Source organism: Vidua macroura, chromosome 2 (assembly GCF_024509145.1).
Source record: "Vidua macroura isolate BioBank_ID:100142 chromosome 2, ASM2450914v1, whole genome shotgun sequence".
NCBI classification, from domain to species: Eukaryota; Metazoa; Chordata; class Aves; order Passeriformes; family Viduidae; genus Vidua; species Vidua macroura.
The window spans coordinates 95,592,693-95,609,447 of NC_071572.1; the positions used below are offsets into that span (position 1 = coordinate 95,592,693).

The 16,755-nt window shown below is 34.3% G+C and overlaps 1 protein-coding gene across 2 annotated transcripts in view; it reads left to right on the top strand.

Annotated features, from left to right (window-relative positions):
- NBEA (neurobeachin) overlaps positions 1 to 16,755 on the top strand; it is a 457,382-nt gene that overhangs the window by 280,219 nt on the left and 160,408 nt on the right. For both annotated transcript variants that reach the window (XM_054003372.1, XM_054003379.1), the window contains exon 40: positions 13,388 to 13,531. In XM_054003372.1, coding sequence (XP_053859347.1) covers positions 13,388 to 13,531 — 144 coding nt within the window. The remainder of the gene's footprint in view (positions 1 to 13,387; positions 13,532 to 16,755) is intronic.

A 16,755-nucleotide genomic window follows, 5' to 3' on the forward strand; every position in this document is an offset into this window, starting at 1 on the left:
GAGAAGGATTACCTTCCCCAACCTACTGGCAATATTTTGCCTATTGCAGCTCAGGATAACATTTCCCATTGCTGCAAGGACACACTGGCAGCTCATGTTCAATCTGGTGTCCCTCAACACCCCCAGCTCCATTTTTCAGAGCTGCTTTCCAGCTGTGTGACTCCCAGCAGGTACTGGAGCATGGGCTTGTTCCTCCCCTGATGCAGGACTTAGCACTTCTTGTTGAACTTCATGAGTTTCCTGTCATCCCATTTCACCAGCCTGCTGAGGCCCCTCTGGCATGCCACTCACTCCTCCGTTTCTTATCATGTGCAAACTTGCTGAGGGAACTCTGTGCCTCATCATTAATGAAGATGTGAACAGATATAAAATGCTTCTAATATCAATTTGGTCATGTTCAGTATAACAGTTATTATTGCTGAAATTGAGTTTGTTGTAACTGCATAAGCCAAGACAATATTTTTGTCTTTTTTTTTTCCCTCAGTTAATGCACTATCCTAAAAATCATAGTCACATACACTGCTACAATTTCATAAAATATGTAGTTCTGGGGAAGTAAAGGGTGACCCTTATCTAAGATAATTCCCCAAACTGATATTTATTTAAGTAATGCCTTAAGTAAGAATACATTAGAGCAACTGAAGAACGAAAGCCCTTTTCTAAAAAGAAACTTTGTTTCTTCACCCCATTCATTCACACAGTTTTAGTCTGTAAGTAAATACAAGATGACCATTAATTGTGAGCAGTTTTAAAAAATAGAATTGACTTTGTGGGCAGTAAAACACACATACTTGATGTTCAGTAGTGAGCATTTTAAGAATATGTATACAGTCATTAAATTAACCCACAACAATTCTTTCATGCGCCAAGTAAGTCCTAAATGGGATCATGCTGCCATGTGAAACAAGCATGTAAACATTTCTGCTTCAGTTGAAGCACCTAAAATAATACTTCTCCTGTTACAAAACTTCCTTTCAGTAAATGAACTAACTTCCACATTGATTGTGAAATCTCCAGTGTACTCTGAATGAGTTTATATCTGCCTAAAGGAGTCACAAAAATCTTTTTTTTTTTAAGCACAGCAATTTAAGATTTTCATCTCTACCCTTATAATTGTAGTCCAACAGTGCCATCCACTGCTTCACCAAATAAACTTCCAAATATTTCATCCTCACAGGATTTTAGGGAAAATATTACGTGATAGTTTTGTTCTCTTAATATTTTATATGGTAATTGCAAGATACAGCTTTGTCTAAAGAAATTCTAGGAAAAAGCTTACATCAGGTACTAATTGAACGATCTGCAAAACAAAATCTTAGTAGTGAGAGTAATTAAATCTAAAATACTAGATTTAACGTGGTCTTCTTTATAACACGTCTCACCCCACTCCCCCATTCGTAAATATGTTCTCATTATATAAATACCATGAACATATCTACCATTGTGGTGATCTTTTTTCTTAAAACCCACTGAAATGTAATAAAAGGCACCTTCAAGATGTCAATGGTAATGGAATTTGCTTAAGTGGAGTACTGAACACTGCTGTGTTGAATTTTACTGACCACTCAGTGTCTGAGCTTCTGCTATGACTAGTCATAGAAATGAGTTGCAATTGCATCCTATCAGTACTTGCAGTCTCTAAATATCTTCTGCCTGTTGTATGTTATTTCTAGCATATTCATAGGAATTTTTATGGCAGCTTTACTATAAGTTGTAAGTACAGATTCATTAAAAAGTCTTTTTTTTTTTTTTTGTAATTATTTCCTTAACTCTTGAATGTCAGAAGCTCTCTTTGGACTCTAATTCAAGTTTTTCACAGAGCTAAATAGGATATGAAAACTTTTCCCTCTAAACCTCTGTGTTGGGAAAATGCTTTTCCTCTGAGATTTTTAGGTTATCCAGTATGACCGGGGTTTTAGCTGCTGTTATTGGTCTGAGCTAATAGATTTTACTGCAGAACTTGCTGGCTTTTTACCAGCAGTTAACATAACTACCTCTTTCTTCATCTGAAAGTATATGACCCCAGAATGTTCTTGAAGCCATAAAATTGGTCTGCAAAACCATTCCTAAGATCTAAAAATTGTAACTATTGTCATTCTTGGAATTCTAGCTGCATTTTTCTCCCTTCCACAGCTAAATTTTCATGTTCAAAGAATACACAATATCTGTCTGTTCTGCCAAATGAAGTAGATTATTTACCAAACCCAGTAAATTGCTATGATGAGAAATGTTTTCAAACTCATGTGAACATTGTATTTGTTCTATTTATTCATTTCTATGTCTATTTGACAAAGAAATATAAATTCTTGACCCATGAATATTCAGTGAATCTCATAGAAACATTTCAGAAGAACATTCTGTCAGTGAAAGTCTAATAATAGTCCTTCAGAGTCCTCCAGAATGTAAGTTTTGGGACTCAGGTTTTAATATGCGCTTTTCTAATTTCCTATTTTCTGTGCTTTAAAACGCTGTATTAAGGAGTTGTAACAGTACTTTAAAAATCTCCTTTGGCAATAGTTAAAACCACAAAATACTCCTTTCCTAAATTTTCTTCACTCTTCCTTATTCTTAATATCTTCACTGCAGGATTCCATTCTCCACTCTGTATGTAAGTGGGAATATATAGCATTAGTGTTTTCTGAAGACCTGGCAAGGACAGCATGTCAAGCACATGGCTGGAATGGAGGGGCATTATTTCAGCAGTGCTGCAACCTTTGCATAAGGATAACTAGGAGGTCATACTGTAGATCTAAAAAGACTTTAGACAAAAGACTTTTTTGTCCCACTCTTTCTGGTGATCAGTGAGAGACGTGACAGGCTTTTAGGTATTGGGCTCAGGTTTTTGTGAGCCTCCAGGCTACTTGCAAGGGTTAAATCAACAGAAGAAAAGCATAGGAATCTCTTCAGTGTAGGTGATTCCTTGTCTTTCCCAAAGAAAAGGAAACTGGTATGTATAGATTTTGAAAATAAGGGAATTAATTTTCAGAGACAGCATATATTTTAAGATGCCCAAGTACTTTTACTTATCTTTTATATTGCATTATTTAACATTTATCACATAAAATCTATTTCTATTATGTCACATGAAAATTCTTGTAGACATTTTATGTATAGAGTAAGATTTGTACACAAGAATATTTAGGTATATATGCAATGGTATTCCATATCCTTACAAATAGAGTGAATTCTTCAATACCACTTATTTTGTGTGTTTCATTATTTTATAATGTTAATTTAGAAATACATACAAAAAGTACCACTGTAATGAGATAAACTGGATTTTTTGTGAGTTTCAGTGTGGTGCAAGTTACAGGCAGAAATGAGAATGCATCTTGTGAAAGAAAACCAAATGCATTTTATGGAAAAAGTTGCAAAAAACAGTACTAACCAGCATGATAAGGAAATCCCCTTGTTAAGAATTCTATCAGTCAGCATATTATGCATGTTTCCATTTGTTTAAATTTCTTTTTCATATCATGTGCATTCTATAATGACATGATGTTTTTCTTATCCTTACAGTGTGCCCAAAGAGTACATCTTCTGGAGTGTTTGCATAACACCCTGAACATCATCTACAATAGATACACTTTCACAGCTGAAAGAACTATGCATAATACTCAAAAAGTCTTTCATTGGTGTCCCTTTTGCCAAATAGCACAAATCATTCAATCCTATGCCCTTAAAAAGCTGATCACATTGTCTAAATATCATCTCAGCTCTCATCTAAATGGAAAATAATGATGCTAGTGCTTGCAAGTTTAACATAAGCATAGAAATTTTGCAAATATCCCTGCAGTTGCATGCGAGATTTGTGCTCTCTTGTAATATTTGTGAAGCAGAATGAAAGATGTCACAGACCCCATGTGGCAGCTTAATGGAAAGTGAAATAAAATACTGCTCTCCTTTTTTCTTTACTGCTGACTGCTGCTTAGGTTTTTGTGGGCTAGCTCTTCTTAATACACACTCAGGCCTTCTACCTGGGACAGTGATTACCATTCACCCATTTCAATTATCTCATTGAGCTGTTTTAATAATAGACCACTACTCTTTCATTCTTCATCTGCTGGTCTGCATGAAACAAAGATGTTCTATAACTGCAGCTATTTTTGCTTTAAAAAAATTAAAAGTAATAATTAAAAAAAAAAAGTATAGAGTGAAATTCTGTTTCAAATCAAGAAAATTTCAAAGCTTTTATTTTAATTTCATAAATAATTGCTATTTAAATAGATAACTTTGATAGATAACTGCTATTGCTAGATTATTTCCAGCTTGGAGGAGTTTATGTATTTACAGCAGCCTGGCCCAAAAAGAAGGGCTGTCTGCTGCTACAGGGAGTGTAGTCCCTTAGCAGCTCTAAGATTTAAACACAAATATCGCAGTGTTAGAGCCACAATGAAGCCTCACAAATGTGCATATCCTGTGGGTGCTGTCCTTTGTCTGGTGTTGCTATAGGCATTGATCGATGCTGAAATAGAAGTAATTCTTCCCACCAGTTACTTTAACTGCTGAGTGAAAATATGTAAACCAGTTCTGAAGATGTGGTGGTCTACATGAAGAAAAAATTGCATTTGGACACAGTGAAGCAGAGAGACTCTAGAAAGTAAATCTAGATGTTCTAATGACATTTTTATATTGACAAATTTATTATTTATTTCTAACATTGATAATCCTTTAAAGAAACATTATGTTATGTGACATTATGTCGTGTTTAGGAAATTTTGTCTGTGTAAAGACTGCATTAGATGTTTTTTTTGTATGCCTCAGAAGAGAAGAGTTTCACTTGAAAAGATTACCATTCCAGAAAGATAAAGTAATTTCAGATATGTTGGCAAATGGATCTCTCAAAGCCCTAATCATGAGCTGTGGAAGCTTTCTTCTGTAAATAAGTAGTCTTGATAGAAATTGTAATGGCTGCGTAACTGCTGGAATTATGATAGCTACTATAAAAAATTTTAAACTTACTTCCTACACATTCATTGCCTACACTAGAGATTTTTTTTTTTTTATGTCCGATTATGTCTCTGTACAGTGGCTGTTTCCAAAGAGCCAATCTTTTTTGGATCTGAGAGCAAAACCTTAAGTGATGAGGGGCAAAATTGCCTTCTAGAAAAGACATAATCAGTCATGACCACAGAAAGGGAGAATTAAAAACTTGCGGATATGTAGTATGCATTTTCCTTTTAAAAATATTCAGGTTTGGACCAGCCACACAGTTCGGAGACTCTAATTTTTAAATATTAAGTAAGGGTTACAAATGTTGGGGTAGCATACCTTGGTTGGGAGGTAAGATCACATTTCATAGAATAATAGAGTGGCTTGAGTAGAAGGGGATCTTAAAGATAATGTAGTTCCAAATCCCTGTCACAGAGAGGGTTGCCACTTTCTTTTCACAGAATTTCATGAAATGCCATGCCATTTTTTCCATGTCACTGCATTATCAAGTGTTTGTATTTTCAAAGAGCATTTCATTTCTTTCCAAGGCTTTATCATTAGTTAGCCTTTTCAATTAGATTTTTTTTTTTTTTTTTTGGTTTTGTGAACAGGAAGCAAAATTAAGGGCAGCATATGTGGGTGCAGTTCCTCAGTATGGAGTGTGCCAGTTTAGAAATCTGACAACATTGATCCTGGCTGGAAGGTCTGCAAGTAGATAGTCAGAACATGTCTTTTCCTGGGGAATGTTGCTTAGGAACTAATCTAAAACTTTTCAGACATAATTTAAGCCTCAACATTAAGATGTGACATAGGTATGTTTTTCACTTTTATGTCATCTTAAAAAGGTTTTATCAGATGCTATGTCAAAAGCATAGAATACCTTGTTTAGCAAATTTTTGTCATCGTTTCATTATCATGTCATACATATTGAAATTCAATCACCTTTTCTTTCTTGCCTTATTAATTACATTTTTCCATTCAAATAGTTTGGTTTCCCTCTTCAGGAGCCTGTCTTAAGGAAGATTTGCTTAAATATGAATATCTTGAATTAAGAATAAATGAAATTCCTTTTTACTGTCAAAACCAAATTGTGAAAACACATTGCATGGCTTTGAAAATCAGTACAGTCTATTAGCAGACCTGTCAATATAAAAAGTGCATTCCATTTCCACCTCTTGGTCTAATAACCTTTTCTATGTTACTCAGAAGCAGTTCACATAATCAGAGTATATTGTCAGCTTACTGGAGTTGGGGAAGCATGAAATGAAAATCGCGTTAATATTGATCCAATTCTCTTACTCACAAGTGTCCTTGATGTCCTTTCCACTGAGCAATAACTGTTGGTGTGATGTAGATATTTTCCTCTCAGCTATTACTGTACTTTTTTTTTAATGGCTAGAAATGGACCTAGGAAAATTTTATTGCTCTTAATTATTTTTCTTGTGTATCATCTTTGCTTGAAATTATTTGCAGAAGAATTTGGTTTCTTTCTGCAATTTATCAAGCTACAGTATACACCAAAATGCTGCCCTTCAAACTTCCAGGGATTTGTAAAGGTTGTCAGTCACGAAATATGAATCCATTCCTCTATGTACAAGTTACAGTGGCAAACTACATCTTAATCCAAATATAAACATTTGACTGTTGTTAGTTCCTGTCAGAGGGACTCCCTCTGGTTCCAGAATGGGGACTGCCTTTCAGGAGCCTGAAATGCATTGGAACACTTGCTGGACTGGGAATATCTGACTCCCGCTGGCTGTTTACAGTCAGTGCTGAATCAGTGCAGGATCCCTCTCATGCACTCAAAAATCCTGAAATCTCAAATAGATATAATAACAGTCTAGGCAACTGCTAAAAATAAATTTCATGAGCACTCTGAATCTCAATTTTTGTGTCTGGGAAAAAAAAAAAAAAAAAAAAAAGTGTCCAACATGGCAACATGGTACTTTAACCTTTATTTTTATGAGGGACCATTTCTATTAATATAAAACACTTTGACTACAAGTATTTATTTTTTAAAAAGCCCTCAGCCTCATCTGAGAAACATGTTTGTTTTGGCCTTGCCTGTATTCTCGATCTCCTCATTGGCTTAGTCTGTGTCAGTCTTGTTTTACAGTGCAAAACATCTGATAATATGAAAAGGAAAACATATAAAGCAGTTAAGTATTTATTTACAAGTTACTTATATGAAGAAGATCATTTGGTCAGATGTTAGGTATAAAAATTAGAGAAAAATTGATAGAATGTCTATGATTAAATTTCCAGCTATTTCTCCATTATAGAAAACAAAAATGTGATTTGGTTTAACTTTTGGTGGAAGTAATTTCCAATACAAAAATACACAATTTTAAATTTCTATGCAATTTTCATAGTTTTTCTTCCTCATTTCTTCAAAGATCCCTAATAATGAAAATGTGATTTAGATTTCTCTGGTTTTTATTAAATCTATTAAAACCAGCCTTCCTTTATCAACAGTCACTTCTCTGATTCTCTGGGGAAACTCAATTATATGCCAGTCAAAGCTGCCCATTCCAGAAACACATTGCAATTTAAATAACAGCCCCAGCAGGCACAGGTGGGGACAGCTTATTGGGGTTGGCTGTGATGTGCCAGCATTGGGCTGCTGCACAAAGCCAAAAGTTCAGTCCCTTGAGCTGACCTAGGGATAGGCAGGGCACGTTTCCCATGGAGCGAGCACAGCCCAAGGAAGGCTGGCTCCGTAGTCCTGCAGGAAGATACTAGGCTGAGATAGAGTAGGCACCATGTCGAGGATTTAATCTTGCTGGGTTTTGTAGAGGTCAGTTTACAGACTCCCAGGCAGCTGCTCTGCATAACTGTGACTGCTGCAAGGGTACCGGTGCCTAATCAAGTTACTGAAGATTAGCAATGAAAGCTTTATGTATGTTAGAATACATAAAGCAGGAAGATAGATTATCTAGCAAATCTTTTTTTCTAAGTATTTTCAACTATTATTAGTTGAATGAACAAAAAATTTAGATAATAGCGGTACATTTTATTTTTCTCCATAAATAAGCTTGGTTCTTCTTGTAGAAGTTTGTGCAATAAAGAAAAAAATCTCTCTCAAAAAATGCTTTGTTCTTTCAAACTCTGTTGATAAATTATATTTCAACTGTGATACAATTTCATGGTTCACATCATGAACTGTCAGGTAGCCTCCTGTGAGGAACTAATACTGAATTCCTTTATTTAACAAATTAGTGGAAACTACCTTCTGTGATGAAAATTCAGCAAGAAAATCAGTGTTCTACAGAGCAGTACATACTGTAAGATCTGTAAGGAGTAAAAAGCAAGTTTACCCTTAAAACTTTCTGAGGAGAGCTAAGCTTCACAGAAACTCTACTTTAGTCACTATAAAAAAGAGTTTTAATTAAATGCAGAATTTTACTGTAAAGAGAACAGACTTTACTTATGTCAAATGCTCCTTTAGAAGCCACATAAAACTGTAAAAGACAGTATATGAAAAAGGTTTCTTATAGAAAAGAAGAACACCATCCCATGAAGCAGATTTCCAGATGTTTGGAAACATTAGAATTTCCTGTCAGTATATTTAGGTAACATTAAAATGAGGTTAACTTTCCATTCTGCCATCTCTCTTCAAAGATCAAAGAGCATTCACTACATAAATTGCCTTATCGGTAATTCGTTGAAGTAAACTATGGAAACAACTTTATAAGAAGCAGTAGTCTCCTTTTGTTGGCTACAGTATTACCAAGCAAACTTTTCTTAGAAATAACCATATTTTTAACTTCCTTTTTTACTAAATGCAGAAAGAAAAAAACACAAAATACTACATTTGGATATATAGTAAATAAATAGAAGAGAGAGCTAGAAACTCCCTTGTTGTGTTCAACTAATCAGAGTAATTAGTTTAATTTTTTAAGAAATAAGTACATAAACATAAAATAAATCAATAATATACTGTGTTTGGACTGCTAATTTTAAAATTTTATTTAGGGACATGTTTTGTGAATCTGGACCCTTACAGTGTCTTTGAAATGTAGATTGAATCCCTAGAACCTATTGTGACCTACAGAACCCAATAGGGAATTCATTGATTTAGTTGAAAATAAAGACTCAAAAATTCAGATAACATAAAACACCCACACAGCCCACCCCTGTTGCATGAAGTATTGCCTATATTAAATACTTCTAGTGGCTGTAGCTGAAAATTAACATTAGATTGTCCTGTACTTATTAGAGAAATTTTTAGGTTTTGAGGGGTTGTGGTAATGGTTTTTGTGGTTCTTTTTTGGGGGGGGAGTTTTTTGGTGGTTTTTGTTTGGGTGTTTTTTTGTTTCATTTTTTTTGTTTGTTTGTTTGTTTTGGTTGTGGTTTTGTTTTTTGTTTGGTTGGTTCTTTTTGACTGTTTAATAGTTTCTGTTTAAGGAAAAGTCATGCTAGACTAGAAGAGAGATGATTACATTCTTGTCAATACTGAACAAGTTTACTGTGTAGCTCATACAATCTTTCAGGCATATAAAAAACACATCTTCCCATAAATATTGAGGTTTTGTAAAAGAATGTTGGTTGGTTTCTTTAATTTCTTTTAAAGGTGAGCTGTTCTCAGTTATCCTGAAATTACTGCAGAAAGACAGTTTGTAACATGCACATTTACAAAAATAATCAAGTGTAATGAAAGAAGAATTTTTAACAGCTTATCTAGTCCTGTGCATATATTCTTTTGAAATATGTTTAAGACAGAGCCTTTAAGTTTCAAGAAAGTAAGTCACCAAATTCAGCTGGACTTCAGTGCAATCTGAGTGACTTATTGCCTTCAAAATCTTTGCAAAATGTAGTTTTAAGAAATACGTAGCTGCTTGCTTCAAGGCTCATTTCCAAATCCCAGTCTATCCCTTAAGTCTATCCCTCAAAATATCCCTTAAGAAGGAACTTAATAAGGACAAGAGCTGATAGCATCTGCCAGTTCTAGTTCTGTGCCCTCCAGTGTCACAACATTGCTTTCTTGAAATGACATCTAGTTTTGTTTTATGTTTTCATGTTTTAATGGATTTGGAACATATTCTAATTAGACTTAATACAGTTTCATTTTGTGTCTTTAAAATACAGTGTGTGCTAAAAATTTTGAAATGAAATGTCTGGCCATAGATTTAATTTCATAGTAATTTTGCTGAAGCTTTGAAAAAAAAAGTTTTGATTTTTTTTTCCAGCACACTGAAATATCAAATATTTATTTATTCATTTCTTCTTTTTATATCACTGCTAACAATAATAGACATAGATTTATGTCATATAATTTTTTATTCAGTTTGTTGTCTGGTTTTAAAGAGACAAGTTGTTTTTCTTCTTACTCTTATTCGGACAGTTTGTCTTGTTTTAAAACCTTTTTGAAGTTGTCTTGAAATATAAAAAAAGAACATCTGTGACAGATCTGTTTTGAACATATTTCACATTTCAGGATCCAAGGAGATCTGGTGGTCTGTGGTATTAGCTTGTTAATTTCTTGATGAATGGGTAGAAAGGCCACGAAGTGCACTCAGTACAGCACGTCTTCCGAAGATAGATGATCTCAAATAAATTCTATTCCCAATCAGTTTTTGATTTGTTAGGTGTTAAACCATTTCTTTGTAAGGACAGTGTTTACAAGCCTTGTAATGAGACAGCCCTGTGAGACCTTACTCTTCTTGCTGTAATTTTGATAAATGGAACTCTAATTCATAAAGGATATAGTGATTGAAGGGCAACTCCAGGTCCTGTACACTTTCATTTAGATAGATGTTTGGTACAGTACAGCAAAACTAAGGTGCACTCAACAGAGTGATAAATTTTAACAACAGCCAAACCAGAGGGTTTTTTTTCCATCAGGACAAAGAAGGACTATCTATTATATTTCATAGAAAAAAAAATGTATTTTTAATGTTATAAACCAGAATGGATTTTATATATATATTTGTCTTGTTGCTAAGCTCCAAATTTGCTGAACTAATTTAATGCCTTCTACTCTACCATGTTTCTTACACCTGTGTCTGGCAATATTTCTGTAATCTGGTCCAATCATCACAAGGGATTTAAAATATCCTAAATTGCAAGTTCATTGGGTGTAGTTTAAATGTTAGTAATGATTTGGAGCTTGTGATTTTTTTTCCTAGTAATTTAAGAAATATGTTTTAATGCATAAATAATTTTATAGAATTGTCATAAATCAATTACTGCAGAAATTATTGACTCTTACTCCAGATTAGTGCTTTTCATTTAGTTAATTTGAAGATTATCTCATTTTGTAAAGCTCAGAAACTTACATAAACCTGATTAGAGCTACCAAAAAGGAAGGGAATGGTGTTTTGGTGCTTTCTTCCTCCACCATGTTAGTTCATCTCAGGCCCAGTCTCCTCTGGTGTCACAACAGGTATTATTATTTGTGCCAAATGATGCTCAACTCCCTTGCTGTAAACAGAAGTATATCAAGATCCTGACCTACTGATTTAATATACAGAACAATTCTGATGTAATGCAACTGAAAATCTGTTACAGCACATTACTTTTTTGTGGTTTTTTTTCCTATTCTTGCTTCTTTTTGTGACTAAGGAAGAAAAAATAAATACAAACCAACCAAACAAAAAAATCCAAAACTTGTACTAATGCTGAAAACTTTTCCAACAATTAGTTAATTGAACCAGTTTTAGTTATAAATAATTATAGTTAGTTGCATTAAGTAAAAACCTATGCAAGCGAGGTAATGATCACAGCCTTATAAGCGAACGCAGCAAAACACAGCATATTTAAAATACAGTGCCTTAATCGCTATCAGAATGGTCCTAATGGAGACAACAGCAAACAAGTCCCTAATTTTGAGCTTGGTGAAAAAAAATAGGGTTTTGCTTACTTGTTTCTCTTCACCTTTTCAGAGTTTCAGAATAGAGTTTCAGAAACAGCAATTGAGATTATAGCAATAGTATCCAAGAGGTTGATGTTAGGCCATGTAAAACATGAGTTATCTCAGCCTGAGATGAAGTGGCATGTTAGCAGTGATCTTCAAACAGAGTAAAAACATCCTCAGAAAGATATGCCTCCAGCATTTTTATTTATGTGGTGTGAGTCTCCTGTGCACAAACTAATTAAAAGGCTCTAATTAATTATAAGAGTAGGAGGTAAAATCATAACATCTTCCCAACTGCTGGTAATAACAAAACTGCCTGATACATCAATTCCATTCCATGTATCTATCTTCACTAACCTGTCTGCTTACTGTATTCCTCTTAGTTGCCCTGTATTAATAGGGGGGCATGAGTCTTAGTGGATTTTACCTCAGCAATTTACATCTGCCATGACAGTTTTCATCCTGTTTAAGTTCAGGCATTGTGGAAGACAAACAGAACCCACATGTGCATAGTTATCCTTATTTTCACACTCATTCTGTAGCTTAGTAGGAAACAAATTTCCAAATTATCCTACAAAAAAAGAGAGATAGTTTAGAGGGTTTATTTCTTGATTGACAGCAGTGGAGATGCCCAGGTCTTTATGGTCCAAGGTGAAGATGCAGGGTTTTCTGTTTAAGAAAAAAAATAGAAATCTTTCTTGCTTGAGGCTACTATGAGTCCATAGTGCTGAAAATAAAACTTATGACCTCTTCCCAGCTAAGAAAGAAATGCTATGAGGAGGTCACAACAGCAGCATAAAGGTATTTATGATATAAAACCTAATTATGATTCTGTGATTTGACCACACTAGGATTTATTTTTTACATAGTAAGAATAAAATCGGGCAAGTTCCAGTAAGATATTCCCAAAATGCAATAAGTTAAATCTCCTGCCATAAGGAACGATCAGGCTAAATAGAAAAATCCAACTGTAGTCAAGAGAAATGAATATTATCAATGAAAACCTTTAGGTGATTGGCACATATCCATGTACCGCCATTTTTATTGTGTTGCTTAAAAACACATGCACAGATGTGCACCAAAGTTCCCTCACTATGCTTGTCTTTTTTTCAGTCTTTTCTGAATCTCTACTTTGTTACTGTGTGTCAGAGATAAAGCAACTCCTGCTTCACCACCCTGTCCCTCCTATCTGAAAAGACAAAAATCCTGAGAGATTTTGATTCCTGAAAGCAGCTTCTTTATTTAGAGTAGGTGGCTTGTGCTCTCAGGTCAGTCAGAGTCAGGGCACCAGGAACCCAAAAGAAATTTCTGCTGAATTTGTTGCAGGTGGAAAACTAATGGAACAACATTGAACACAAAGTAAATAGCAATTATTAAAACCAGGAGAGTCTTTGTGGAAAAGTTTGTATTTTATTCAGGACAGAAAACAGAATAGACCTGCATATTTTGTAAACCTTGGTAAAGTTTTAGAAAATGTCCCTTCTTTTCTTTTTGATAAAGATGATCTATACTGTAATGTTTTTACTACTTGACTATCATTGTTTTATATTTAAAATATTATTCAGGTAAATTCACAACATTTGTAACTTTTTTTTTTAGGCACTGAAGAGGATGTAGTGAAGTCAAAGAAAACTTTCCGAAGCCAAGCTGTGGTAAATCAGAATGCAGAAACAGAGCTTATGCTGGAAGGAGATGATGATGCTGTTAGCCTGCTACAAGAAAAAGAGATTGATAACCTCGCAGGTAATTATACTTTTCATTAGAACTAAGATAAGAGTCAAAAGGCTCTTTTAAGCTTGTTAGTTCTTATTTAGTTCTTAACCTTTGTGGTTAATGTTTTAATATTGACAGCTAAGCATACAATAGCAATATGAACAGATTCTTTGCATTTCAGATTTTATTGCTTCCTCTCTACTTCCTTGAGGTATGGGCAGTGAGTACAAAGCATTTGCCCATTGCACAGTCTTTGAGCAGAGATGTGAGAAACAACAGTACCTCGAGTCCTTTTATTAGTGAGGGTCACTTCTTGAAAAATCTGAAAATACCAATGTGAAACCTCTATTTTTTTTTTTTTTTTTTTTTTATTTTTATTTTTTTTTATTTTTTTTTTTTTTTTATTTTTTTTTTTTTTTTTTTTTTGGTGTTAAATTGCAAATGTGAACTCATTCCACAAGTCAGGGTTTTGTGAGTCAGAATGTGCTTGTGCCGGATCTCAAGTGCCCCGCAGATTGTGCAGAGACACCTGCCCTCCTGCTGGCACCCAGTTCTCTCAGTGATGGAGTTAAGGGGGATCTGCAGTATCTCAACCCATCTGTCACAGCAAGAGAAAAAGTTGCCTGTTTTAAGCAAGGACTAAGAGAGAATGAAGCTGTAACCAAGCTATGAACTTTGAGTTAGCATATGAGCTGGGAATGAACCCTCTGTAAATATGCATGAGAGCTCTTCTGGTCCTTTCCTGGGTGAAGGAGTGCAGTGAGATCTGTTTATCTGTCTTCTAGCAGGTTCTGTTACAGCTCTGTCTTAGAGATCATACTACCTTCTCTGGGAAGTAGTCTGGAAAAAAGGACAAGTTGAAAGTTGAAAATGCACTCTTCTCTCAGATGGGATAAAACTGAGAAGTATGAATTTTTTTAGATTAATTTACTTAGGAGTATCTTTATTAAATTACTCCACTAAATGAGAGTTTTGTGATGTCATCATTTTTTTTCTGCATAACTGAATTTCTGAAATAGCTATCTTCGCTCCTGCACTTTCTTCTGATACATAGAGAAAATCTGTAGCAAAGATAAGATCATAAATAGAGGATTAAACAAAACCAAAAATAAAACCAAAGCAAAACAAACAAACAAAAATCCCACAAAAAATGAAGAGGCAAAAAAACCCCAACAACCGCCTACTTGGAAGTTAGTCTTGTACTTTAGAACTAGAGAGGAGCAGAGAGGGGGAAATAGATGGTTTAATTTGGGAGCAAGCATGAGTATATGATTATCACAGTTAATATGTCACTCTACTTGCTTTCTCAATCTGCTGCTAACTGCTGCTGAGACACTGTTGTCTAAAGTCAATAAAAGAGTGTATCAAGCAGGACCATAAATGGGATAATTTGATCAATGTCCCTTTCTCTTTTAGAAGGAAAACTCAGTACTGCTTTGGCTAAGTTCTTATATCTAAGAACGGTGTTTCTAACTGAATATGCAAATAGTAGTTTAAAAGGCTGTTTAGAGGCTGAATATGCATTTTAATTGAAATATTGATAAAAAACTGCAAAGTGGACATGAAAAATTCTTACCCAGTCTAGAAAATCTCAGTTAGATATGAAGTTCTTCTCTATGCCACAACACTGATACTTTGTTCAATACTATTCCTATAGCTACATCCCTCTGCAAAACCTAGTATTTCAATGTGTCCTTAAGAATTAATGGGCAATTTATCCTTTTACTCAAGATTGCTGCTGGATGGCAACCCCTGCTCCCTGGGGACATGGCACAGTCATTCTAGTCCTTTGCTTTTACTGTTTGTAAAATTGGGCGATATTGTCAGTATTGCAAAAGCAGAAATAATAGAAAGTGGAAAAAAAAAAACACTTTTGAAATACCGACAGGATGCCCTTGTGTTCCCTATCAATGCTAACAGAGCAAGCAAACTGCTTCCAAGTGCAGTGAGGTGATGTGATAATAGTGCCATATGGTACCAAAACCTGTGAGCTTCTCAAAAAGAACCCACACTCCACTATCTCAGTTTTACCATTAGATTAACTGCAGCCTTTGCTATTCAACTCTCACTCATCTTTGGAGCTGATGTTGAGAGTTAATGATGACTCACAGTATCATACATGTCTTCTGTAAAATTTACATTAGTAAAAAAACCCTGAATCCCATGATACCCTCTCTTTAGCTGCTGATTTTGCATGATTTTCCATACAATGATATCACTGTTTTTCCCAGTTTTCAGTAAGTAGAATTTGGCTCTGAAACTTGAGTCCAATAACTGAAATCAAGAAAAGCAGTAGGCAAAGAAGGTATAGGTTTGGCTTAAGAAGGTTTGAACAATCTCTGACAGCTCTGAAGAGCAGGTCCCAATAAAGCCACACTGTCTGTTCTTGTCTAATTCTAAAGTTATGTACATTTAGTATACATGATCTGGAAATCTTTGAAATCTATCTGGTTATGGTATTGCACAGCATCATTTATATCTAGTTACTGCTCACAGTGAAATGACACATAGGAATTTCTATATTCAGATATGCCTCCAATTTAACTTTAAAGCTTAAATCAATTCAAACCTGATTTACAACGATTTGGATTGTCTCAGTAAGAGATAGGAATTAAACAAAATCTTTATAAACCAGGTTTCAATTGATTTAAGATTGTCCACATTTAACTAAAACAATTTAGCATTGTTTATTCCATGAAACTAAGGCACATTTTGAACAGATGAGGTGTTTGGCTTTAGAAAATTTTTAACTAAGAGGATATAAATAATACAATATTTTGATTTGTGAACTTAAAATTGAAAAAAAAGGGAAGTTTGAAACAGATTGAGATTGTTCATGCAAAGTTATCTGTACATACCTTTTGTTCCAGAGACTCTTTATAGTTTTTCATCAACCATGTGGCACAAATCAATGTAAAGTTCACTTTGATAAATTGCATATGGTATGGAGAATTTTTAAATAATTATAGTCTGAATATTTTTATTATATAATCTTAGTATTCCATATGTTGCAATTGCAGTTGGTCAGATTTCATTATATTAAGTAACATTTTAATAAAATATGAAAATCTGATTCCATGTTATTATGGTCTTAGGATTATGACTTATAAGTTTGCATCACAATTTTTAACAAAAGCAGTATTGAAACTGTCTTACAGTATGAGTCAGTGAAAGACGTCGTTCTTGTTTTAGCATTTATGTATTAAAATATTTTACATGTTTCTGTTTCAGTTTTAGCTCCTTTTCTTCCCAGA